The following is a 25,784-nucleotide window of genomic DNA, read 5'->3' on the forward strand; positions in this document are numbered from 1 at the left end:
TATTATTTATTTCTGCAGAGGAGCCAGAGATTGACCTAGATGTTGCTCTCAGAACCTCCATTGTAGCTAAAGCAGGTGAAGATGTACAGATAATGATTCCATTCAAAGGGAGACCTCCTCCAACTGTCACATGGAGAAAGGGTGAAAAGAATCTTGGAATTGATGAAAGATACAACATTCAGAACACAGAATCATCCACATTACTTAATATTCCTCAAGTTACTCGGAATGACACAGGAAAATACATTCTCACAATCGAGAATGGAGTTGGTGAACCAAAATCTTCATTTGTGAATGTTAAAGTACTTGATACACCATCAGCCTGCCAGAAACTGCAGCTTAAACATGTTTCTCGTGGCACTGTTACACTTATATGGGAGCCACCGCTCATTAATGGTGGTTCTGAAATAACAAACTATGTCATTGAAAAAAGAGATGCCACCAAAAGAGCCTGGTCTACTGTTACAACTAAGTGTTCTCATACAACATTTAAGGTAACTAACCTGTTAGAGAAGACTGCATTCTTCTTCCGAGTTCTTGCAGAAAATGAACATGGATTGGGAGAACCTTGTGAGACTTCAGAACCAGTGAAACCTGCGGAAGTACCTGGACCTGTGAAGGATCTGGCCATGAAAGATTCTACAAAGACTTCTGTTACCTTACAGTGGAGCAAACCTGACTTCGATGGTGGTAGCATTATATCAGACTATGTTATTGAAAAGAAAATGATTGAAGAAAAAGAATGGGCACATGCAGGCATAAGTAAGACATGTGAATTTGAAGTTGAAAAACTTAAGGAGCTTTCTGTCATGGAATTCAGAGTATCTGCTAAAAACGAAAAAGGATTGAGTGATGCTGTTACTGTTGGACCCATTACAATAAAAGACTTTGTAATAACACCTGAAGCTGACCTTTCTGATATCTCTGGAGGACAAATTACTGTAAGAATTGGCCATAATATGCACATCGAATTGCCATATAAAGGTAAACCCAGACCAACTATGAGCTGGCTCAAGGACAGCATTCCTCTTAAAGAAAGTGAACAAGTTCGCTTCAAGAAAACTGAAAACAAAATAAGTTTAAGCATCAAGAATGTGAAAAAAGAGAATGGTGGCAAATACACCTTAATTCTTGATAATTCAGTTTGCAGAAAGTCATTTACAATCACAGTCATAACTCTTGGTCCTCCATCAAAACCAAAAGGACCCATAAGACTAGATGAAATCAAAGCAGACAGCGTTGTGATGTCATGGGATGCTCCTGAAGACAACGGAGGAGGAGAAATCACTTGCTACAGCATTGAGAAGAGAGAAACTTCACAAACCAATTGGAAAATGGTGTGTTCTAGTGTTGCTAGGACAACTTTCAAAGTTCCTAACCTAGTTAAAGACACCGAATATCAGTTTAGAATTAGTGCAGAAAACAGATATGGCGTAAGCCCACCACTTGTCTCAGCAGATGTTGTAGCAAAACACCAGTTCAGACCACCAGGCCCACCTGGCAAACCTGTTGTGTACAATGTAACGGCTGATGGAATGACAATATCTTGGGATGCTCCAGTTTATGATGGAGGTTCAGAAATTACTGGATACCATGTTGAAAAGAAAGAAAGAAACAGCATCTTGTGGCAGAAAGTTAATGTTTCACCAATATCTGGTAAAGAATACAGAATTACTGGATTGATTGAGGGCCTGGATTACCAATACCGTGCATATGCTGAAAATTCTGCTGGTGTAAGCCCAGTTAGCGAGCCAAGCAAATTTACCTTGGCTGTGTCTCCAGTAGGTGAGTAAACAAGCATTTCACTAAGAAAATGTATATATTGTAATATAGTGTTAGCCATCATGCAGATTAATAATAATAATAATAATCCTGTATGCAATTATTTTCTTTCAGATCCACCTGGCACTCCTGATTATATTGATCTCACCAGGGAAACTGTCACCCTTAAATGGACTGCACCACTGCATGATGGAGGAAGTAAGATTGTGGCCTACAGCATTGAGAAACGGCAAGGAAGTGATGACCGCTGGCTCAGATGCAATTTTACTGATATCAGTGAATGCCAATATACAGTTACAGGACTTAGCCCAGGTGAACGATATGAGTTCAGAGTGATTGCAAGAAATGCTGTCGGAACAGTCAGCCCACCATCACAATCTTCAGGCTATATCATGACCAGAGATGAATGTGGTAAGCATTATTTATTAATACTTTAGTATGTTACACTTGCATTTTTATATGGTAAATTCTAAATCCAGCTAAGCTCCTGTCTGGCACCTTTTAGCTTATATTGGGTATATGAGCTGCTGACTGGAGAGGGTGTGTATACCACTCCTTCCAGGAGCAGAAGGCTTTCGCCACTTCTCCCTCCTCCACTCCATGCAGAGTTAGATGCAAGACCAGCATCCAGCAGGGATCCATAGGATTTAACCAGTTGCTACATTTGGGGCCACACAGGGAGTTTTTAATTCAGCATTTCATGAGGAGTTTTTTGCCTTCATCTGCTACTGAATGCATCTTGGAATTCGCAGTGGGGTTCTGCTCTGTCGTTGCTACTGTATTAACATTTAGTTATGGTTTCGCTACTTTTCTTTGTTGCAACTTTGGCAGTAGTCTATTGTAGAGACATTGTGTTGTTTTAGCCATTGCTCCAAAACATTTTGACACATTTGAAAATGGGAATAAGCTGGGGCAGGGGTAGGCAACCTATGGCACGGGTGCCAAAGGTGGCACATGAGCTGATTTTCAGTGGCACTCTCACTGCCCGGGTCCTGGCAGTCTGGGGGGCTCTGCATTTTAATTTAATTTTAAATGAAGCTTCTTAAACATTTTAAAAAGCTTATTTACTTTACATACAACAATAGTTTGGTTATATATTATAGACTTGTAGAAAGAGACCTTCTAAAAATGTTAAAATGTATTACTGGCATGCAAAACCTTAAATTAGAGTGAATAAATGAAGACTCGGCACACCACTTCTGAAAGGTTGCTGACTCTTGGGTTGGGGCTTGAGTCTTAGGATTTAGATCACATCACAAGGTGAACTTGAGCAACCTGAGAGGTTTGGCTGTGTCACTGTGGATAGGATTAAACAAAAACTGTAAATGGCTTGCCAACTACAAAACCAGTTTCTCCTCCCTTGGTTTTCACACCTCAACTGCTAGAACAGGGCCTCATCCTCTCTGATTGAACTAACCTCGTTATCTCTAGCTTGCTTGCATATATATATATACCTACCCCTGGAAATTTCCACTGCGTGCATCTGACGAAGTGGGTATTCACCCACAAAAGCTCGTGCTCCAAAATGTCTGTTAGTCTATAAGGTGCCACAGGACTCTGCTGCTTTTACTGTGGATAGGGGCTTGCAGTTCCCCTTCCCTTTTGAGTAAGGCAGGAGCTTCTAACAGCTGTGGTGCCTTAAAAGTGTTCACAATAATTAAGCCTGACTACAGGAACTGAAGAGTACAGATAACTTTAAAACCAAGCCAAAGGCCTTAATTTGTGGTTCTGTGGTTTACAAGTGGCAGCTGCAAAGATAGGTCTGTCTTAGGTTAGATAATGGTTTTGTTGCTATGCAGAATTTAGAAATGCAAATTGCTAGAATAGCTCACTTAGCACATTACACCAACACATTTCAATTAATATTTTAACCTATAGTTTAATATGATGGAGAGTGGATTAACATAGAAAAAATAATTCTTAAGATATAAAATTTCAGATAGGACAGTTTACAATATAATATCAATCCCTATATTTTAAAAAATATGAATTTTCTAGTCAGAAGAGAGAGTCTGTATATGCCTTTATTACTTGTTTGCTTATTGGGAATGAATAGCCTGATAAATATGAGTGAATATATATACTTTATTTTATCTTTCTTCTTAGTTCCTCCAACAATCGAATTCGGTGCTGAGCACTTTGAAGGCCTTACTGTTAAGGCTGGAGAGAGCATTAGACTTAAAGTTCTTATCAAAGGCCGTCCAGTACCTCAAGTGACTTGGTTTAAGGATGGAAAGGAGATTGAAAAGAAGATGAATATTGAAATAATGAATGTTATTGGATCTAGCACTATCTTTGTTAGAGATGCCACTCGGGACCATCGTGGTATATACACAGTAGAAGCCAAGAATGCATCAGGCACCAAAGAAGAAGACATTACAGTCAGAGTACAAGGTACTTTGTCGATATTTTTAGTAAGCTATTCTTAAATAGTATTTACATTGTAAGTGGCAGCACAAGTAAATTATAACTCTGATGCTTTATTATCACAGATACTCCAGGAAAAGTTGGTGGACCAATACGATTCACAAATGTTACTGGAGAGAAGATGACATTATGGTGGGAGCCTCCAGCTAATGATGGCTGTGCTGCTATCACCCACTATGTGATTGAAAAACGTGAAACCAGTAGGATTGCCTGGGCATTAGTTGAAGATAACTGTGAAGCCTGCAGTTACACTGCACTTAAATTAATTAAGGGCAATGAATACCAGTTCCGTGTCTCTGCAGTTAACAAGTTTGGTGTTGGCAGGCCACTAGAATCTGATCCAATTATAGCACAAATACCATACAGTAAGTTTCCTTTATGTCTTGAACAAATAACTACACAGTTACCAACTTTTGTTGAATGTTTTCTAAACTGTTTTCCATTTTGCAGCTGTTCCTGATGCACCAGGTATACCAGAGCCTACCCATATAACAGGAGACAGTATCACACTCACATGGACTAGGCCAAAATCTGATGGCGGAAATGAAATCAACCAATATATCCTGGAAAGAAGAGAAAAAAAGAGTGTCCGTTGGGTCAAAGTATCCAGTAAGAGAGCCATTGCTGAGACAAGATACAGAGTAACGGGCCTGACTGAAGGCAATGAATATGAATTCCAAGTTATGGCTGAAAATGCTGCAGGAGTAGGACCTCCAAGTGCTGTCTCCAGGCTGATTAAATGTCGAGAGCCAGTAAACCCACCAAGTGCGCCTACTGTTGTAAAAGTGACAGATACATCAAAGACAAGTGTAAGCTTGGAATGGACCAAGCCAGTTTTTGACGGAGGCATGGAAATAATTGGCTACATCATTGAAATGTGCAAAGCTGACTTAGGAGAGTGGCATAAAGTCAATGCAGAGACTTGTATAGCTACCAAATATACTGTCACCGACTTAGAGGCAGGTGAACATTATAAATTCCGAGTGAGTGCTGTCAATGGTGCAGGCAAGGGAGAAAGCTGTGAAGTTCCTGCTACAATCCAAGCAACTGACAGACTGTCTTCACCTGAAATTGATATTGATGCAAACTTCAAGCAGACTCACATTGTCAGAGCAGGTGCAACTATTCGGCTGTTTATTGCCTTTTTAGGCAAACCGGTTCCTACTGCTACATGGTCTAAAGCAGACTCAGACCTTAGCCTGCGTTCTGACATTCACATAACTGACTCATTCAGTACGTTGACTGTGGAGAACTGCAATAGAAATGATGCTGGCAAATATGTCTTTACTGTAGAAAATGTCAGTGGTAGCAAATCTATTACATTTACTGTCAAGGTACTGGACACTCCTGGCCCACCAGGTCCTATTACCTTTAAGGATGTGACCAGAGGTTCTATTACTTTAATGTGGGATGCTCCTGTTTTGGATGGAGGTGCCCGCATCCATCACTACATTGTGGAAAAGCGGGAAGCAAGCCGTCGTAGCTGGCAGGTTGTGAGTTCAAAATGTACTCGTCAAATCTTTAAGGTCACTGATCTTGCAGAAGGTGTGCCATTCTACTACCGTGTTTCAGCAGAAAATGAATATGGTGTAGGTGAACCATGTGAATTAACAGAGCCAGTGGTAGCCACCGAGGAGCCTGCTCCACCTAAGAGACTAGATATTATTGATACTACCAAATCTTCTGCAGTATTAGCTTGGCTGAAACCTGACCATGACGGTGGAAGCCGTGTCACTGGATATCTTCTTGAGATGAAACAAAAGGGATCTGACTATTGGGCTGAAGCTGGTCAAACTAAACAACTTACTTTCACAGTTGAAGGTCTTCTAGAGAACAATGAATATGAATTCCGGGTCAAGGCAAAGAATGATGCAGGCTACAGTGAGCCAAGAGAAGCTTTCTCTTCTGTTATTATTAAAGAGCCACAGATTGAACCAACAGCAGATCTTAGTGGAATAACTAGACAACTTATAACTTGCAAAGCTGGAAGCACCTTTACTATTGATATACCAATTAGTGGGCGACCAGCTCCAAAAGTAACATGGAAACTTGAAGAAATGAGACTCAAGGAAACTGATAGAGTGACCATCAAGACAACAAAGGATAGAACTACATTGATTGTGAAGGACAGCATGAGAGGTGACTCTGGCAAATATTATTTGACACTTGAGAACACAGCCGGTGTGAAAACATTTGCTGTCACAGTGGTTGTCATCGGAAGACCAGGTGCAGTTACTGGACCTATTGAAATATCATCCATTTCTGCTGAATCTTGTGTGTTGTCATGGAAAGAACCTGAAGATGATGGTGGCACTGATATTACAAACTACATAGTTGAGAAACGAGAATCTGGTACAACAGCATGGCAGCTGATAAATTCCAGTGTCAAACGTACACAGATCAAAGTCACTCATCTCACCAAATACATGGAGTATGCTTTCCGGGTCAGCTCAGAAAACAGATTTGGTGTCAGCAAGCCCGTGGAATCAGCACCAATAGTTGCTGAGCATCCATTTGGTAAAAACAAACATACACACAAACATATATTTTAAGAAATTGTTTTTTCTGGTTTATGTAATTAGTGGCAATTCTAACTTTTTTTCTCTCTTACTTTTTACAATAAGTCCCACCAAGTCCACCTACCAGGCCAGAGGTCTATTCTGTGTCTGCCAATGCCATGGCCATTCGCTGGGAGGAACCATATCATGATGGTGGCAGCAAAATCACTGGATACTGGATTGAAAAGAAAGAGCGCAATACCATTCTTTGGGTGAAGGAAAACAACGTGCCATCCTTTGAATGCAACTACAAAGTCACAGGACTAGTGGAAGGTCTGGAATATCAATTCAGAGTTTATGCCCTAAATGCTGCTGGTGTGAGCAAAGCTAGTGAAGCTTCCAGACCTATAGTGGCTCAAAACCCAGTTGGTAAGTGTATCTTTTAAGAGTATATTTGTTCTTTATTATTTAAGCAACAGAATTAGATTTTTCATTTTACATTGTCCTCTTTCAGATCCACCAGGCAGACCAGAGGTAACAGATGTCACAAGATCTACAGTGTCATTGACCTGGTCTCCTCCACTTTATGATGGCGGCAGCAAAATTATTGGGTATATTATAGAACGCAAACCATACAATGAAGCTGGAGACGGACGCTGGTTGAAATGCAACTATACCATTGTCTCAGAAAACTGCTTTACTGTGACAGCTCTTAGTGAAGGAGAAGAATATGAATTCCGTATATTAGCTAAGAATGCAGCTGGTGTAATCAGCAAAGGATCTGAATCTACTGGTGCTGTCACTTGCAAAGATGAATATTGTAAGAAACATTCCCTCGGGTCATTTAAAATATTGTGTAGCTTGCTGTTTTAATACTATAATGTTAATGTTTTTATCTCTTTATGATAGCACCACCAAAGGCTGAGCTGAATGCCAGATTGCAAGGAGAAATTGTGACCATAAGGGCTGGATCTGATCTTGTTCTTGATGCAGCCATTGGTGGGAAACCAGAACCAAAGGTCTTCTGGTCCAAAGGTGACAAAGAATTGGACCTGTGTGAAAAGATCTCTCTGCAGTACACCAGCAAACGGGCCATTGCAGTTATCAAGTATTGTGACAGAAGTGATAGTGGAAAATACACACTAACAGTTAAAAATGCAAGTGGAACAAAGCAAGTTTCAGTCCTTGTCAAAGTGCTTGGTATGTATTTCATAGATAATGGTTTGTTGTGAACATTCATTGGAATTCACAATTATAGTTACAAAAAAAGAGAGAGAAGCTTTTCATTGACTACTATAATTACACCTTTGTTCACTCCTACTCAGATTCACCTGGTCCATGTGCTGGCAAAATCACTATTAGCAGAGTAACCGAAGAGAAGTGCACTCTGGCATGGAATGTTCCACTTGAAGATGGAGGTGCAGAAATCACGCACTACATTGTAGAAAGACGTGAAACCAGCAGGCTCAACTGGGTTATTGTTGAGGCTGAATGCCAAACATTATCATGCGTGGTGACAAGACTTATTAAAAATAATGAATACATCTTCCGTGTGAGAGCTGTCAATAAGTATGGGTCAGGTGTTCCACTTGAAACAGAAGCCATTGTTGCTAGAAACTCTTTCAGTAAGTGCTTTCATCTTTTAGCTCCAGCATTTATGGAGTTTTCTTCATTGGTGAAATATTTGGAAAAAAAATCTGATTTTTTTTCATATTTTTGAACACCAACAGCTATTCCATCACAACCTGGTGCACCTGAAGCAGTGGGTATTGGCAAGGAACACATCATTATTCATTGGCTGCAACCAGAATCAGATGGTGGCAGTGAGATTAGCAACTATCTTGTAGACAAACGTGAAAAGAGAAGTCTACGCTGGACACGAATCAACAGAGATTACACTGTGTATGATACCAGACTGAAAGTTACAGGTCTAATGGAACATGGTGAATATCAATTCCGTGTCACTGCAGTGAATGCTGCTGGGAACAGTGAGCCTAGTGACGCTTCTCAATCTATCTTGTGCAAGGAGCCATCATGTAAGTAGTCAAATTCAAAATATATTTTTAATATTTGTTAAACATATTGCCTGATAATTAACTACAATGACATTCCAAATAAGAGATCCAAAAGAATATGTGAATTCATTATGATCACTAGCATTGCAATGACTTTAAAATAAAAGTGATTATAGTTAATTTCAGATACATTTCTAACCACTAATTGTTTAGAATATTGTTACTAAATAAGGTCTTTTAAATTGTAAAATGTTCCCTGCAATAATGTGAAATGTGTGTTCCTCTATTCCAAAGACACTCCCGCACCTCCTTCAGCTCCAAGAGTTGTGGATACTACTAGGCACAGCATAAGCTTGGCATGGACAAAGCCCATGTATGATGGTGGTGCTGACCTCTTAGGCTACGTTCTTGAAATGAAAGAAGAAGGTACTGAACAGTGGTACAGACCACACACTACCGCCACCCTAAGGAATGCTGAATTCACAGTGACTGCTCTTAAAACAAGCCAGAAATACCGTTTCAGAGTTGCTGCCACAAACATGAATGGTATGAGTGAATTCAGTGAATCATCAGCTGAAATCGAACCTGTGGAAAGAATAGGTAATTTGAAAACCCAAGTGTTTTTATGGAAAGATTATATTTTTATTTAAAACTATTCAAAGATTAATTCATTTTGTATTTCTTCCCTTTCCCCATCAGAAGTACCAGACCTTGAACTTGCTGATGACCTAAAGAAGACTGTCACTGTCAGAGCTGGTGGTTCTTTGCGCCTAATGGTGTTTGTATCTGGCAGACCACCTCCAGTAATTACATGGAGCAAAGAGGGTGTTGACCTTGCAAATCGGTCTATTATAGACACTACAGAGAGCTACACCCTGCTTACTGTGGATAAAGTTAATCGGTATGATGCTGGCAAATATGTGGTTGAGGCTGAAAATCAATCAGGCAAGAAATCAGCAACAGTTGTTGTTAAAGTATATGGTGAGTATTGTTACTATTACATATTGATATTGCTCTGTGCTTACACATGTTGTTTTAGACAGAAGGAAAAAGGTGTTTGCTGAAAGGAGTTTGCAATTTAAGTAGAACCCAGAAAATAATGATAAAAGACCATGGGGGGGTGAGGTGGGAGAGGAGGAGAGGGAAAGAAAAGATACAGTATAAATTAAGGGAAATGTGTTTCTAAAGGATCAGTTTATCTATGAAGTCCAAATCCTGATGTCTTTACTTAGCCAAAATTCAGTAATTACCCAAATCAGGAAAAGAGCAAATAGGAAATAATCCCTTTTGATTTTGCATTTAGATACACCTGGCCCATCTGCCACAGTGAGAGTTAAGGAAGTGTCGAAAGATTCCGTGACAATTACTTGGGAAATTCCTACTATTGATGGTGGAGCACCAGTTAACAATTATATAATTGAGAAACGTGAGGCTACCATGAGAGCATACAAGACAGTAGCTACCAAATGCAGCAAAACATTTTATAGACTTACTGGACTTATAGAAGGAGCTATGTACTATTTCAGAGTGCTTCCAGAAAATATTTATGGTATTGGTGAACCTTGTGAAACATCTGATGCAGTACTGGTGTCGGATGTTCCTATGGTGCCTCAGAAACTGGAGGTAGTTGACATCACTAAATCAACTGTAACTCTTGCATGGGAAAAACCACAGCATGATGGTGGCAGCAGACTGACTGGCTATGTTATTGAGGCCAGCAAAGCTGGAACAGAAAAGTGGATGAAGGTTGTGACACTGAAGCCTACGGTCTTTGAGCACACAATCATCTCACTAAATGAAGGTGAACAGTATTTGTTCAGAGTCAGAGCACAAAATCAGAAGGGTGTGTCAGAACCAAGAGAGATTGTCACAGCAGTAACTGTACAAGACCAAAAAGGTAGGTATAATAGTTAAAAGAACAGGTTGAGGACTACTCAAAATGTGTGATTTTATTTACAAAATGGATATTAAAAAGGTTTGGTTTTGTTTTTTAATAGTGTTACCCACAATTGACCTTGCTGGAATAACTCAAAAGACAGTTCATGTGCCGGCTGGCAGACCCATAGAGTTAGCTATTCCAATTGGTGGCCGACCACCTCCAGCTGTAACATGGTTCTTCGCTGGTTCTAAGCTAAGAGAATCAGAACGCACCAAGATTGAAACTGAAGCCAAAGTAGCTAAATTAAGTGTGCGTGAGACCACAATACATGACACTGGGGAGTACACACTTGAACTGAAGAACACGACTGGAACTGCTGTTGATACTATAAAAGTTATCATTCTTGGTAAGGATTTATTATTAAGATATGATTGTCCACAATCCTCCTTCCTTCATCATGAAATTTGTCACAATGGCAACCTAGCTTCTTTTTTAAACAGTAACTTATGTTCTTTTACATTTTTCCTAGATAAACCTGGACCACCCACTGGACCTATCAGAATTGATGACATTGATTCAACTTCTGTTACCATCTCTTGGGAACAACCTGAGCTGGATGGTGGAGCTGCACTGAGTGGTTATGTGGTGGAGCAGCGTGATGCACACCGTCCTGGATGGCTACCAGTTTCCGAATCTGTAACAAGGACAACCTTTAAGTTCACTAGACTCATTGAAAGTTCTGAATATGTGTTCCGTGTGGCTGCTACAAACCGCTTTGGAATTGGATCATACCTTCAGTCTGACATCATAGAATGCAAGAGTAGAATCAGTAAGTCTACATTTTCTCCAGTTCTCTACATTTAAAAATGGAGAACAATTTACATGGGCCTATGTATTAATACAAACAGGGCTAGATCCCCTAGAATAAATCCTATTATTTCCTTTGCCCAAACAACACGCTATACCTTCACGTGTATAATGATGTTATACTTGTGAAGAAAAAGTGCCACATCTAAAACTAATATGTTGCCCTGTATATGCATAATATACATGCTCTGGATAGAGTATTGGACTATGATTCTGGAGATCTAGGTTCTACTCCCAGGTCAACGCACTGGCCTGCTGGGTCAGCTTAGGGAAATCGCTTCATCTCTCTCAGCCTCAGCTTTCTCCTTTGTGAAGTGATTTGTGATCTGGTGATGAAAAGCACTTCAGGAGATAGGTAGTATGTATTATGGATTTGTCCCCAGAAAGCTACATTTGTAAATGCATTCTCATATTTTCTTTCTTAATTATATGTCTTTTTGTTACAGGTCTTCCTGGTCCTCCTGACACTCTACAAGTGTCTGATGTCTCTCGTGAAGGCATGACACTTATTTGGCATCCACCAGAAGATGATGGTGGCTCACAGATCTCTGGTTATATTGTGGAACGCAAAGAAGTCAGAGCAGATAGATGGGTCCGTGTAAATAAAATTCCAGTGACTATGACACGTTATCGCTCCACTGGGCTGATTGAAGGATTAGAATATGAACACCGTGTCACAGCTATTAATGCCAGAGGCACGGGCAAACCAAGCCGTCCATCCAAACCTGCTGTTGCTATGGACCCAATTGGTAAATAATTTCCTACATGGAGAAGAGAACATTTGAGGCAGAGGGGAATGTCACTGATAAGACCTGCTGTAATGTTTAAACAAAATAATTTTTTTCATCTGGACAGCTTAACGTACTGCAGCAGATATTTTAATTAAATACACAAAGAAACTTTTAAAAATCTGTTTTATTCATTACTTTCCTGTTTAAACATCGCCATTACTGAATACTTATCAAATGGTGTATGATAACATTTTGTTTTGCCTTTTAAATATTCAAACTAAACATAGAACTATCTTAAAATATATTTATCTGCTATCTGATCTTCTATTGCAGCACCCCCAGGTAAACCTCAGAACCCAAGAGTTACTGACACTACACGAACATCAGTGTCCCTGGCCTGGAGTCCACCAGAAGAGGAAGGCGGGTCTAAAGTTACTGGCTACTTGATTGAAATGCAAAAGGTTGATCAGTTTGAATGGACCAAATGTAATACCACTCCAACCAAAACACATGAGTACACCTTGACACATCTACCACAAGGTGCAGAGTATAGATTCCGTGTGATGGCCTGTAATGCTGGTGGGCCTGGAGAACCGGCTGATGTGCCAGGAACAGTCAAAGTAACAGAAATGCTTGGTAAGATGTTTTAGGTCTTAGTTTTTGCTGAAAATAGACATAAGCAATTGTTTTGCGTAAAACAGACATAGCAGAATATCTGTAAAATAGATATAACATAACATGTTGGGTTTATTTTTAGAATATCCTGATTGTGAACTTGAAAAATACCAGGAAGGCCTGTTTGTGAGACAAGGTGGAGTTATCAGGCTTACAGTACCAATTAAGGGCAAGCCCATACCGATATGCAAATGGACTAAAGAAGGCCATGACATCAGCAAGAGAGCAATGATAGCAACTTCTGAGACACACACTGAACTTGTGATCAAAGATGCAGAAAGAGAAGATTCTGGTACCTATGATTTGGCACTTGAAAACAAATGTGCAAAGAAGGCTGTTTATATACAGGTCAGAGTGATTGGCATTCCAAATCCACCTGAAGGGCCACTTGAGTATGATGACATACAGACTCGCTCAGTCAGAGTAAGCTGGAGACCTCCTACCGACGATGGTGGTGCAGATATTATTGGATACATCATTGAGAGGCGAGAAGTACCTAAGACTGCCTGGTACACAGTTGATTCCAGAGTGAGGGGAACATCATTAGTCGTGAAAGGGCTCAAAGAAAATGTGGAGTATCACTTCCGTGTTTCTGCAGAAAACCAGTTTGGTATTAGCAAATCCCTGAAATCTGAAGAACCAGTTGTACCAAAGACACCTTTGAGTGAGTAGATTTTTGTACAATAAAATTCCTGTTTTAATTATCATGTCTTATGTTTGTAAAAGTACAATCTCACATACACACACAAAAGAGCTTTAAAAATACATGGTTATTTTTAACAGATCCTCCAGAGCCTCCAAACAATCCACCAGAAGTACTTGATGTCACAAAGAGCTCTGTTAGCTTATTCTGGTCCAGACCTAAAGATGATGGTGGCTCTCGTGTCACTGGCTACTATGTTGAGCGTAAAGAGACATCTACAGAGAAATGGGTCAGACATAACAAGACTCAAATCACAACTACAATGTTCACAGTCACAGGACTTGTTCCAGATGCTGAATATCAGTTCCGCATCATTGCCCAAAATGACATTGGTGAAAGTGAACTAAGCCCTGCTTCTGAACCAGTGGTGTGCAAAGATCCATTTGGTAAGAAACTGTTCGAATTAGTTGACATTTTGGAGCGCAATTTAGTGAAGTTCTTAGAGAAGTGAAATTTAACTTTTGTTAATTCTGTAATTTATAGACAAACCAAGTCAACCTGGAGAAATTGAGATCACTTCTATATCTAAGGATAGCGTTACTTTAGAATGGGAACGGCCTGAATGTGATGGTGGAAAAGATATCCTGGGATACTGGATTGAATATCGTCAGTCTGGAGAGAGCGCATGGAAAAAGTGCAATAAAGAACGTATTAAAGACAGACAATTCACAGTAGGAGGTTTACTGGAGGCTACAGAATATGAATTCAAGGTTTTTGCAGAAAATGAGACTGGAGTCAGCAGACCTCGAAGAACAGCTATGACAGTAAAGACTAAACTAACATGTAAGTTTAAATGTACTATCCTAGTCACTATGATTTATGTGACAGATTAAATGATATTTTATGTCCTGGTAAACTATGATGATGTGCTCATGAACATTATATATTGGCTATATGGTCTTAAAGAATAAGCCTGCAAGTTTAAATGTAAACTGGTGACAGGTATAAGTGAAGGATGTGTATAGATAAAGTAATAGTGGAGGACCATTTAATAATTTTCTTATCTTTAACCTTTCAATGTTACAGCTGGAGAAGCACCAGGCATAAGACAAGCAATGAAGGATGTTACAACTAAACTGGGTGAAGCAGCTCAGATGACATGCCAGATTGTTGGGAGACCTCTTCCTGACATTAAATGGTATCGTTTTGGCAAAGAACTGGTGCAAAGCCGAAAATACAGAATGTCATCAGATGGACGCACCCATACACTAACTGTAATAACAGAAGAACAAGAAGATGAAGGTGTCTACACTTGCATGGCTACTAATGATGTTGGGGAGATTGAAACTAGTGGCAAGCTACTCTTGCAGGCTCCCCCTCAGTTCCACTCTGGCTTCCCACTGAAAGAGAAATATTATGCAGGTGTGGGTGGCACCCTTCGCCTCCATATTATGTACATTGGTCGCCCAGTACCAGCTATCACTTGGTTCCATGACAAGAAACCTTTGAGAGACTCAGAAAACGTTACTATTGAGAACACTGAGCATTATACTCATCTTGTCATTAAGAATGTCCAGCATAAGACCCATGCTGGGAAGTATAAAGTGCAACTAAGCAACATATTTGGAACCGTTGACACTGTACTTAATGTGGAAATACAAGGTATTAAATCTATTTCCAATAATTCTGTTGAATAATATTCTCTAAAATATTTACTGGTAGATAACTAAAATACTATGTTTTCCTTTTATAGATAAACCAGATAAACCAACAGGGCCAATTGTTGTGGAAGCCCTACTGAAAAATTCTGTGGTAATCAGCTGGAAGCCACCTGAGGATGATGGAGGTGCTTTGATAACAAACTATGTGGTAGAGAAACGTGAAGCTAAGGAAGGCACAGAGTGGCAACTGGTATCTTCAAGCATTTCAGGCACAACATGCAGAATTGTTAACCTAACTGAAAATGCAGGCTATTATTTCCGTGTGTCTGCTCAGAATACGTATGGCATTAGCAAAGCACTAGAGGTTTCATCAATTGTTGTTATCAAAAGTCCATTTGGTAAGCGTGCACCAAAACACGAGTTTACATATACCTGCAAATTACTAAGCTAACTTCATTTAACGTTTTGAATCTTTTTATTCTTTACAGAAAAACCAGGGCAACCTAGTCAACCAGTAGTAACTGCTGTTACAAAGGACTCTTGTGTTGTGTCCTGGAAACCACCAGCCAGTGATGGAGGTGCAAAGATCAGAAATTACTACCTCGAGAAACGTGAAAAGAAACAAAACAAATGGATTGCAGTAACAACAGAAGAAATTCACGAAACAGTCTACTCTGTGAAAAGTCTTGTTGAAGGCCTTGAATATGAATTCCGTGTAAAATGTGAAAATCTAGGTGGTGAAAGTGAATGGAGTGAAGTATCACAATCAGTCATTCCAAAATCTGATGTACTAATTCAAGCACCACATTTCAAGGAAGAACTAAGAAACTTGAATGTGAAATTCAGAGCCTCTGCCACATTTGTTTGCAAAGTCACTGGTCATCCTAAGCCTATTGTTAAATGGTTTAGACAGGGTAAAGAGATCTTGCCAGATGGTGAAAAGGTTAAGATACAAGAATTTAAAGGTGGATATCACCAGCTGGTCATTACAAATGCAACAGATGATGATGCCACTGTCTACCAAGTTAGAGCTACCAATCAGGGAGGATCTGTGTCTGGCACTGCCTCTTTGGATGTTGAAGGTGAATAAAGTGTTTTGATGCTTTAGTCAAATTCTTATTTAACTTTCCAAAGTTTAGAATACTCCTGCTGTGTTTTAGTTAAAATATTGTTTGTACTGATGGGATCTTTCTTTCTTTCTGCTACAGTTCCTGCTAAGATTCACTTGCCCAAAAATCTTGAAGGCATGGGAGCTGTTCATGCTCTCCGAGGTGAAGTGGTCAGCATCAAGATTCCATTCAGTGGCAAGCCAGATCCAGTGATTACATGGCAGAAAGGACAAGATCTCATTGATAACAATGGACATTATCAAGTTATTGTTACAAGATCATTCACCTCTCTAGTTTTTCCAAATGGTGTGGACAGAAAAGATGCAGGTTTCTACATTGTTTGTGCTAAAAATAGATTTGGCATTGATCAAAAAACAGTTGAATTAGATGTGGCTGATGTACCTGATCCACCAAGGGGTTTGAAAGTAAGTGACATTTCAAGGGATTCAGTCAACTTGATCTGGATTGCTCCAGCAACTGATGGTGGAAGCAGAGTCACAAACTACATCATTGAGAAACGTGCTACTACAGCAGAGAGATGGATTCGTGTTGCACAAGCTCGTGATACCCGATACACTGTGGTAAACCTATTTGGCAAGACAAGCTACCAGTTCCGTGTAATTGCAGAAAATAAATTTGGGCAAAGTCAACCTTCTGAACCTACAGAGCCAATTATAACACAGGAAGATAAGACAAGAATGCTGAACTATGATGAAGAAGTTGATGAGACCAGAGAAGTCACCACAGTTAAAGCATCTCACTCTTCCACAAAGGAACTCTATGACAAATATATGATTGCTGAAGAGCTTGGGCGTGGGCATTTTGGAATTGTCCACCGCTGTGTTGAAACAGTTTCCAAGAAGACCTTCCTAGCTAAATTTGTTAAAGTAAAGGGAGCTGACCAAGTTTTAGTAAAGAAAGAGATTTCCATCCTAAACATTGCTAGGCATAGAAATATCTTGTATCTTCATGAATCATTTGAAAGCCTAGAAGAATTAGTCATGATCTTTGAGTTCATATCTGGAGTTGACATCTTTGAACGAATTAGTACAACCTCATTTGAACTGAGTGAAAGAGAAATAGTAAATTATGTACACCAGGTCTGTGAAGCACTTGAATTCTTGCACAGTCATAACATTGGACATTTTGATATCAGGCCAGAGAATATCATTTACTTAACAAGAAGAAGCTCCATAATTAAAATTATTGAGTTTGGTCAGGCTAGACAGTTGAAGCCTGGTGACAACTTTAGACTTCAGTTTACTTCTCCTGAATATTATGGACCTGAAGTACAGCAACATGATGTGGTCAGCACAGCTACTGACATGTGGTCACTTGGTGCCCTAGTGTATATACTTCTAAGTGGTATTAATCCTTTCATTGCTGAAACAAACCAACAGACTATTGAAAATATCATCAGTGCTGAATACAACTTTGATGATGAAGCATTCAAAGATATAAGTATTGAGGCCATGGACTTCATTGATCGCCTACTAGTAAAAGAAAGGAAGGGTCGCATGACTGCTGCAGAAGCACTTAGTCATCCATGGCTGAAACAGAAGATGGAAAAGATCAGCACTAAAGTCATCAAAACATTAAGACATAGGCGGTACTACCAGACTCTGGTGAAAAAAGAATGGAATACGGTTGTGTCGGTAGCTCGCATTTCCTGTGGTGGTGCAATTAGATCTCAGAAAGGGGTTACAGTTGCCAAAGTGAAAGTTGCATCAATTGACATTGGCCCCATTTCTGGGCAGATAATGCATGCGGTTGTAGAAGAAGGAGGGCATGCGAAATACACATGTAAGATTGAAAATTACGATCAGTCCACACAAGTGACTTGGTACTTTGGTATCAGGCAACTGGAGAACAATGGGAAGTATGAAATCAGCTACCAGGAAGGAGTGGCAACCATGTATGTTAAAGACATTACTAAATCAGATGATGGTACCTACAGGTGCAAGGTAGTAAATGACTATGGTGAAGATAGTTCCTATGCAGAGCTATTTGTTAAAGGTGTTAGAGAAGTTTCTGAGTATTATAGATACAGAACAGTTAAGAAAGTGAAACGCCGAGTGGACACTATGAGACTTCTAGAGAGGCCACCAGAATTTACTTTGCCCCTGTATAACCACACTGCCTATGTTGGTGAACATGTCAGGTTTGGAGTAACTATAACCGTCCACCCAGAACCTCGAGTAACATGGTTCAAATCAGGTCAGAAAATTAAACCAGGTGATGACGATAGGAAGTATGCTTTTGAATCTGACAAAGGTCTTTATCAACTTACCATCCATAATCTTACTGAGGATGATGATGCTGAATATAGTGTTTTGGCACGCAACAAATATGGTGAAGACAGTTGCAAAGCTAAGCTCACTGTAATTCCACACCCACCTCCAGCAGACACCACATTAAGACCAATGTTCAAAAGACTATTAGCAAATGCAGAGTGCCAAGAAGGCCAAAGTGTGTGCTTTGAGATAAGGATATCTGGTGTACCAAAACCAACATTGAAATGGGAGAAAGATGGTCAACCTCTGTCATGTGGCCCCAACATTGAAATTGTTTATGAAGGCTTGGACTATTATGCTTTGCACATCAGAGATACTTTACCAGAAGACAGTGGTTATTATAGAGTTACTGCTACAAACAGTGCTGGATCTTCAAGTTGTCAGGCTTATCTGAAAGTAGAACGCTTGACGTATGTCAAGCATGAGTACAAGACAGAAGAAGAGCGGGAAAAGCATGTACAAAAACAAATTGACAAGACACTAAGAATGGCAGAAATCCTTTCTGGGACTGAAACTGTTCCACTAACACAAGCTGCACAGGAAGCTCTAAGAGAAGCTGCCATCCTGTATAAGCCAGCGGTGAGTACTAAGACAGTTAAAGGTGTATATGAAATTCAGAAGGAAGAAATAAAGGAAGAAAGGAGGCTTCGCATGCCATATGAGATACCAGAGCCTCGCAGGCATGTACGCACTGCTCTTGAGGAAGATCAGACCATTAAACAGTTTGTGCCTATGTCAGATATGAAGTGGTACAAGAAGCTGAGAGACCAGTATGAAATGCCAGGAAAACTGGACAGAATTGTTCAGAAAAGGCCAAAGCGCATTCGCCTTTCTAGATGGGAACAGTTCTATGTGATGCCACTCCCACGCATTTCTGATCAGTATAAACCTAAATGGCGCATACCAAAGCTGTCACAAGATGACCTTGAAACTGTGAGACCAGCACGCCGCCGAACACCATCTCCTGATTATGAACTTTATTACAGACCAAGAAGGCGATCACTTGGTGACCTGTCAGATGAGGAATTACTCCTACCTACTGATGACTATTTAGCCATGAAGAGAATTGAAGAGGAAAGATTGCGTCTTGAAGAAGAACTTGAGTTAGGCTTTTCTGCTTCACCACCAAGCAGAAGTCCTCCACGTTTTGAGCTGTCTGCCCTTCGTTATTCTTCAGCAGGGGAGCAGGTCAGTACAGAGGAAGCCAGAAAAAGAGAGCTGAGGTACTCAACCTATCACATCCCATCTAAAGCTGAAACTGGAGCAAGTTATGCAGAACTTCGTCAACGCCATGACAGGGCTGTCTATAGACCACCAAAGCAAAGACAGAGAATAATGGATGAGAGAGAGGATGAAGAATTGCTTCGTCCAGTTATCACAACTCAGCGACTCTCTGAATACAAGAGCGAGCTTGAGCGTATGGCACAGGAGGAAGAGAGCAGAGTGAGGAGGAGACAGAGAGAAATAACTGAGATTACATCAGAAGAAGAAAAAGAAATAAAAATGGTGGAACATGTTCACAGGGAATTTTCACCACCCTCAAGGCTATTAAGGAGGAGGAGATCTCTTTCTCCAACTTACATTGAATTAATGCGCCCAGTATCTGAATTAATTCGGCCCCGTTCACGGCCTGCAGAAGAAACTGAAAAGAGATCCCCTACGCCAGAGAGAACTCGGCCACGCTCACCAAGCCCGGTAACTAGTGAAAGGTCACTCTCTCGATTTGAAAGGATGGCCAGATTTGATATCTTCTCCAGGTATGACTCCATGAAAGCTGCTTTGAAAACTCAGAAAACAATGGAAAGGAAATACGAAGTTCTGACTCAGCAGCCTTTCACCTTGGATCACGCCCCTCGCATCACTCTGAGAATGCGCTCTCATCGTGTGCCGTGCAATCATAATACCAGGTTCATTCTGAACGTCCAGTCAAAACCAACAGCTGAAGTGAAATGGTACCATAATGGTATTGAAATCCAAGAGAGCAGTAAGATACATTTCACTAATACCAGTGGTGTGTTAACCTTGGAGATTCTTGACTGCCATATTGATGACAGTGGAACATATCGTGTTGTATGCACAAACTACAAAGGAGAATGTTCTGATTATGCAACATTAGATGTTACGGGAGGAGATTATACTACCTACTCTTCCCAGCGCAAAGATGAGGAAGTACCAAGATCCATTTTTCCTGACTTGACAAAGACAGAGGCTTATGCTGTTTCCTCTTTTAAGAAAACATCTGCAATAGAGGCTAGTTCTTCAGTAAGAGAGGTCAAATCAGAAATGACAGAGACAAGAGAATCACTCTCGTCATACGAACACTATGCATCTGCTGAAAAGAAAATTACTGCAGCCGAAGAAAAATCATTGGAGGAAAGGGCTTCACTTAAGAAGTTTAAGACCACTCTTCCAGCAACAATATTAACAAAACCACGATCAATCACTGTCTCTGAAGGGGAGACTGCAAGATTTTCTTGTGACATTGATGGTGAACCAACACCAACAGTAACGTGGTTACGTGCAGGTCAAGCCATTGTTTCTTCCAGGCGCTTCCAAGTCACACGAACACAATACAAATCTACTTTTGAGATTTCTTCTGTCCAGACATCAGATGATGGAAGTTACACTTTGGTGGTAGAAAACTCTGAAGGAAGACAGGAAGCACACTTTACTTTGACTGTACAAAGAGCAAGGGTTCCTGAAAAAGCAGTTACATCACCACCAAAAGTCAAATCTCCTGAGCCTCGTGTGAAGTCTCCAGAGCCAGTTAAATCACCTAAACGTGTAAAATCCCCTGAACCACCTACTGCTCATGCAAAAGCTAAATCAGCAGCAGAAGGCAGGACAACTCCAGTGGAGAAAGTACAGTTACCAACGGTTGCTCCTCCCAAGATCACTCAGCAGCTGAAAGTGGAAGCTTGTGGAGATAAGATAAGGTTTTCCTGTGCAGCTGAAAGCAGTATCTTAAGTGTTAGAGAAGTATCCTGGTATAAAGATGGCAACAAACTGAAAGAAGACAACCATTTCATGTTTCATTATTCAGCAGATGGCACCTATGAACTCAAAGTCCATAACCTTACAGAGTCTGATCAAGGTGAATATACCTGTGAAATCACTGGGGAAGGTGGTGTATCTAAAACTAACTTCCAATTTGTTGGCCAAGTTTTTAAAAGTATCCATTCCCAAGTGTCAAGCTTGATTGAAAAGTCTAAATCAGTTGAGAAAGAGGCTGAGGCACTTAAATTTTCTACCCAGAAGAAATCAGCAGTGACAACTCAAGAAAAAGAAGTGGTCCAAGAAGAAATTGTTAAAAAGTCAGTAGTTTCTGAAGAAGCCAAAAGATCACATGCAGAAATTAAAGCTTCTTCCACTAAAATGACTGTGTCTGATGGTCAGAAAGTTACTGTGAAAGCTAACATTGATGATGCATCTGATGTGAAGTGGGTGCTGAATGGAATGGAGCTACCTAACTCAGAAGATTACAGATATGGTGTATCTGGAAATGATCACACTCTAACCATCAAAAAAGCTAGCCATAAAGATGAAGGAATACTTACCTGTGAAGGTAAAACTGACCAAGGCATTGTCAGATGCCAGTTTGATATAACCTTTTCTACTGAGCGCTCAAATGCACCAGCCTTCATCACGCAGCCCAAATCTCAAAACATTGATGAAGGACAAGATGTATTGTTGACTTGCGAAATCTCTGGGGATCCTTCTCCTGAAATTGAGTGGTTTAAGAATAACCAACCAGTAAGTAATCACTTACATATTAGCTTTAAAAATTGCATTCAAAATTCTTCTTAAAATTGATCATAATCAAAAATATTTTTCCCCCTCAGATTGCTATGTCATCCAAAATCAATGTAAATCGCTCCAATACTATATATTCTCTTAATATTCTAAATGCTGCAGTGAGTGACAGTGGAAAATACACAGTCAAAGCCAAAAATTACCATGGACAATGCTCTGCTACAGCATCCCTGACTGTACTCCGTAAGTTTGTTGTTTAATTCTTGTTTTGAATGACTAGAACTCTCGCCTGGTAGAATTAGATGCAAAAAAATCTGTAGAGTGGTGTTGACTTAAGTGTTTTAACACATTTCTATTTTTGTTATACAAAGTACAAAATAATTTATATTTTACAAATATGGGGGATCTTTTATGTTATTTTAACACCTATTTAAGAGTGTTCAGTTTCCTACCAGATGAGTGTTAATAACAAGCATTGAACATTCTTAACTGTGACCTTACCATTAACCCCTAGGTGCTGGTGATCACTGTTTCATCAAACACCAAAGTAGTTCATTAAAAAAAAAAGTGTACTACTCTACCACTGAATTACATTGTTTTGCTAGTAGTTCAAGAATATCTTGATTCCTGGAATCAAGGAGTTATTGTATTTTTGCTGTTGCTGTATGTTTGTACCTACCTTAAAGAGAAAGCAGCTGTGACATTTACTACTTGTTAGATGACTACAGAACAATTCACTTAACCAGAATATGTAGGTCAAACAAAGAGAAATTATAAAACAGTATTTAAAAGTACCTGAAAATGTTTTAGAATTTCTACTGATATGAACTAGGCAAATGCATAATCTCTTGCTCTATGATTCTAGTGATAAATCTGACAGGAAATGCTATCTGATGATATGTCTTAAAATTGGCAAATAAGAGATGCAGCTAGAGATTGAAGGAATAGCAAGGAGTTCCCAGAGCTCTTTTTAGGTACATTTTGGGTGGTATTTTCTGATTAGTCTGAAAAGGAATAAAAACCCAAATCAAAATACCCATTGCCAGAAAAAAATGCTAAACTTCGTTAAAAAGCAGCAGAATTATATCTCTGGCTGCAGCTGTAATTTTCCTTTGTTCATACATGTCATAGGCTAATAAAATGTCTGCTTCCTGCTTCATTATTTCATATATAAATTATTATTAGCGATTTAGCCATGTTGGATCAAGTAAGTGGAAGCATTTTTATGATCCATTGAAGTTTTCCTTTAAAAAGTAAGCATACTCTTTTCTCCCTTCTATGAAGTCAACATAGGATGACATTACTTCACCAGTTAATGATATGACATAGCTTTTTCCTTTTATGTTTGCTATGCTCCACAGCTCTAATTGAAGAACCTCCAAAAGAGGTAGTATTGAGGACAAGCGGTGATGCAAGCATGCAGGAAAGTTTCTCTTCTAAGTCATTTCAAATGTCTGCTTCTAAACAAGAGACTTCATTCAGCAGTAGTGGCATGACTGAAATGAAATTTGCAAGCATGTCTGCCCAAAGCATGGCCTCTTCCATGAAAGAATCCTTTGTAGAGATGAGCTCCAGCAGTATTATGGAAAAATCTAGTCTGAAACAACTGGAGAGTTCAACTAGCAGAATGATTACATCCGGTTTGAGAGGTGAGCAATAAAATTACTGGTAGAATTAGAATATCAAATACCCGGGAGTAGTACTTAGAATATCTCTGCTGCAGGGAGACAGTTCTTAATGAAAATAACTAACTTGAAACTTACTTTCCCATTTTGCAAAGGAGTACCACCCAAAATTGAAGCTCTTCCATCTGATATCAGCATTGATGAAGGAAAGGTTCTCACAGTATCCTGTGCCTTTTCGGGTGAACCTGCTCCTGAAGTAACATGGTACCGCAAAGGGAAAAAAATTACTAGTCAGGAACAGCAAGGCAGATTCCATATTGAAACTAGTGAAGATCTAACCACTCTTATCATCATGGATGTCCAGAAGAATGATGGCGGACTTTATACACTGAATTTAGGAAATGAATTCGGTACTGACTCTGCCACTGTGAATATTAATATTCGATCAATTTAGAGGGCTTGATCTGTTTTATTCACACTTGACTTTTTACAAGTGTCATATAGACTGAAATATCAAATCTGTAAATAGGAAAAAAATATTTTTGTACCTACCTGAATGAGACACAGTTCAAAGATATACATTATGACTTAGAGTTATTATTTGACCTATGAATTTTAAACATTTTTCAATGACATGTACATACTGTATATAGCCGAAGTTAACGGTTATGGAGTTTTGTACCATTAATTTTATGACTTTTAAAATGTAATTTTTGGAACTAATGATTGGTAGGAGAAAGTTTCTAAGGAAACGAATACCCTGCTCAACATTTAACTAATTGTTGTGCCTCAACACAGTGTTGATGTCTAAGAATGCCTCAACAGGTAGAGAGGCTCCCTGTTGAAGACTGCATACACCTAAGAAATGATACTGTGCATCGTACTTATACGTGCACGAATATATCTGTTGAATCAGAAGTGTAAGGCATTGGTGATGTTTGCATTTACCCTCCTGTAATCAGCACTTTAATGTTTTACATTGACTCTGATTGTCACACTAATTTTTATTTCCGGACTGACTTACAATATTTTGAGCAAAGTGCAAGCGGCCAGCACTTTGTTCGCTCACTGTTTGAGTACTGTTTCTGACATATTGACTACCTGAATAGCTTTTAAGAAGTAACATCACCTGGCCATTCCCTCATTCAACAAAGTTGTTTAGGTACTCAAGTGCAGCAGCAGTACTGACTCTCGGAGGTTCCCAGGGTGCAGTGATTGTGAGTTTGAGTGGTAGTATTAGAAATCTATTAAGTATTGTAATTTCCAAGCAACTAAGCAATGAACCACAGTTTTTAAAAAAAATCCAAAAAACTGTGTTAAGACCACAATAGTGCCCTCACCTTCAATTTGATTTAGTTCTCTTAACATAGTAGTCAATTTTATTGTTAGCTGTATTTGTTGAACCTCCTTGAGATAGTATTGTTCATTTGAAATAAAGCATGCTACCTGCACTTTACAATGTGTGATTTCTTGTCATTTGGTCTTTACATTATATTTTTCTGACACTTTGATTTAAACTCCAGAAATAGATTTAAAGGAGAGGAAACAAATAATTCAGATTCTTCTCTCTTTCGGATCAGAGCCCCTTTCCTTCATTAGTCATACCTATCCCCTCCCAACACATACAAAGCTTTCAACAAAGATGGAGTAGGGAAGACTGGTTGGATCAAGGCTGCAAGATCATAGATTCCAAGGTCAGAAGGGACTGTTGTGATCAACTAATCTGACCTCCTGTATTACACAGGCCATAGAGCTTCCCCAAAATAATTTGGGAGAGGGATAGCTCAGTGGTTTGAGCATTGGCCTGCTAAACCCAGGGTTGTGA

The 25,784-nt window shown here is 39.6% G+C and overlaps 1 protein-coding gene across 1 annotated transcript in view; it reads left to right on the plus strand.

Annotated features, from left to right (window-relative positions):
- The window catches only part of TTN (titin), a 308,951-nt gene extending 283,536 nt beyond the window's left edge, over positions 1–25,415 (plus strand). Inside the window, 27 exon segments of the mRNA XM_030580102.1 lie at positions 19–1,785; positions 1,897–2,193; positions 3,889–4,176; positions 4,275–4,574; positions 4,660–6,726; positions 6,834–7,136; positions 7,222–7,527; positions 7,617–7,907; positions 8,033–8,332; positions 8,438–8,743; positions 9,017–9,322; positions 9,422–9,703; positions 10,026–10,619; positions 10,720–11,007; positions 11,131–11,430; positions 11,915–12,217; positions 12,533–12,835; positions 12,957–13,538; positions 13,658–13,963; positions 14,061–14,360; positions 14,604–15,179; positions 15,271–15,576; positions 15,667–16,260; positions 16,387–22,334; positions 22,424–22,577; positions 23,696–23,983; positions 24,115–25,415. Of these exon segments, the coding sequence (XP_030435962.1) occupies positions 19–1,785; positions 1,897–2,193; positions 3,889–4,176; positions 4,275–4,574; positions 4,660–6,726; positions 6,834–7,136; positions 7,222–7,527; positions 7,617–7,907; positions 8,033–8,332; positions 8,438–8,743; positions 9,017–9,322; positions 9,422–9,703; positions 10,026–10,619; positions 10,720–11,007; positions 11,131–11,430; positions 11,915–12,217; positions 12,533–12,835; positions 12,957–13,538; positions 13,658–13,963; positions 14,061–14,360; positions 14,604–15,179; positions 15,271–15,576; positions 15,667–16,260; positions 16,387–22,334; positions 22,424–22,577; positions 23,696–23,983; positions 24,115–24,413 (17,954 nt within the window). The 3' untranslated portion in view covers positions 24,414–25,415.
- The last annotated feature ends 369 nt before the right edge of the window (positions 25,416–25,784 follow it).

Source organism: Gopherus evgoodei, chromosome 11 (assembly GCF_007399415.2).
Source record: "Gopherus evgoodei ecotype Sinaloan lineage chromosome 11, rGopEvg1_v1.p, whole genome shotgun sequence".
In the NCBI taxonomy this organism is placed as follows: domain Eukaryota; kingdom Metazoa; phylum Chordata; order Testudines; family Testudinidae; genus Gopherus; species Gopherus evgoodei.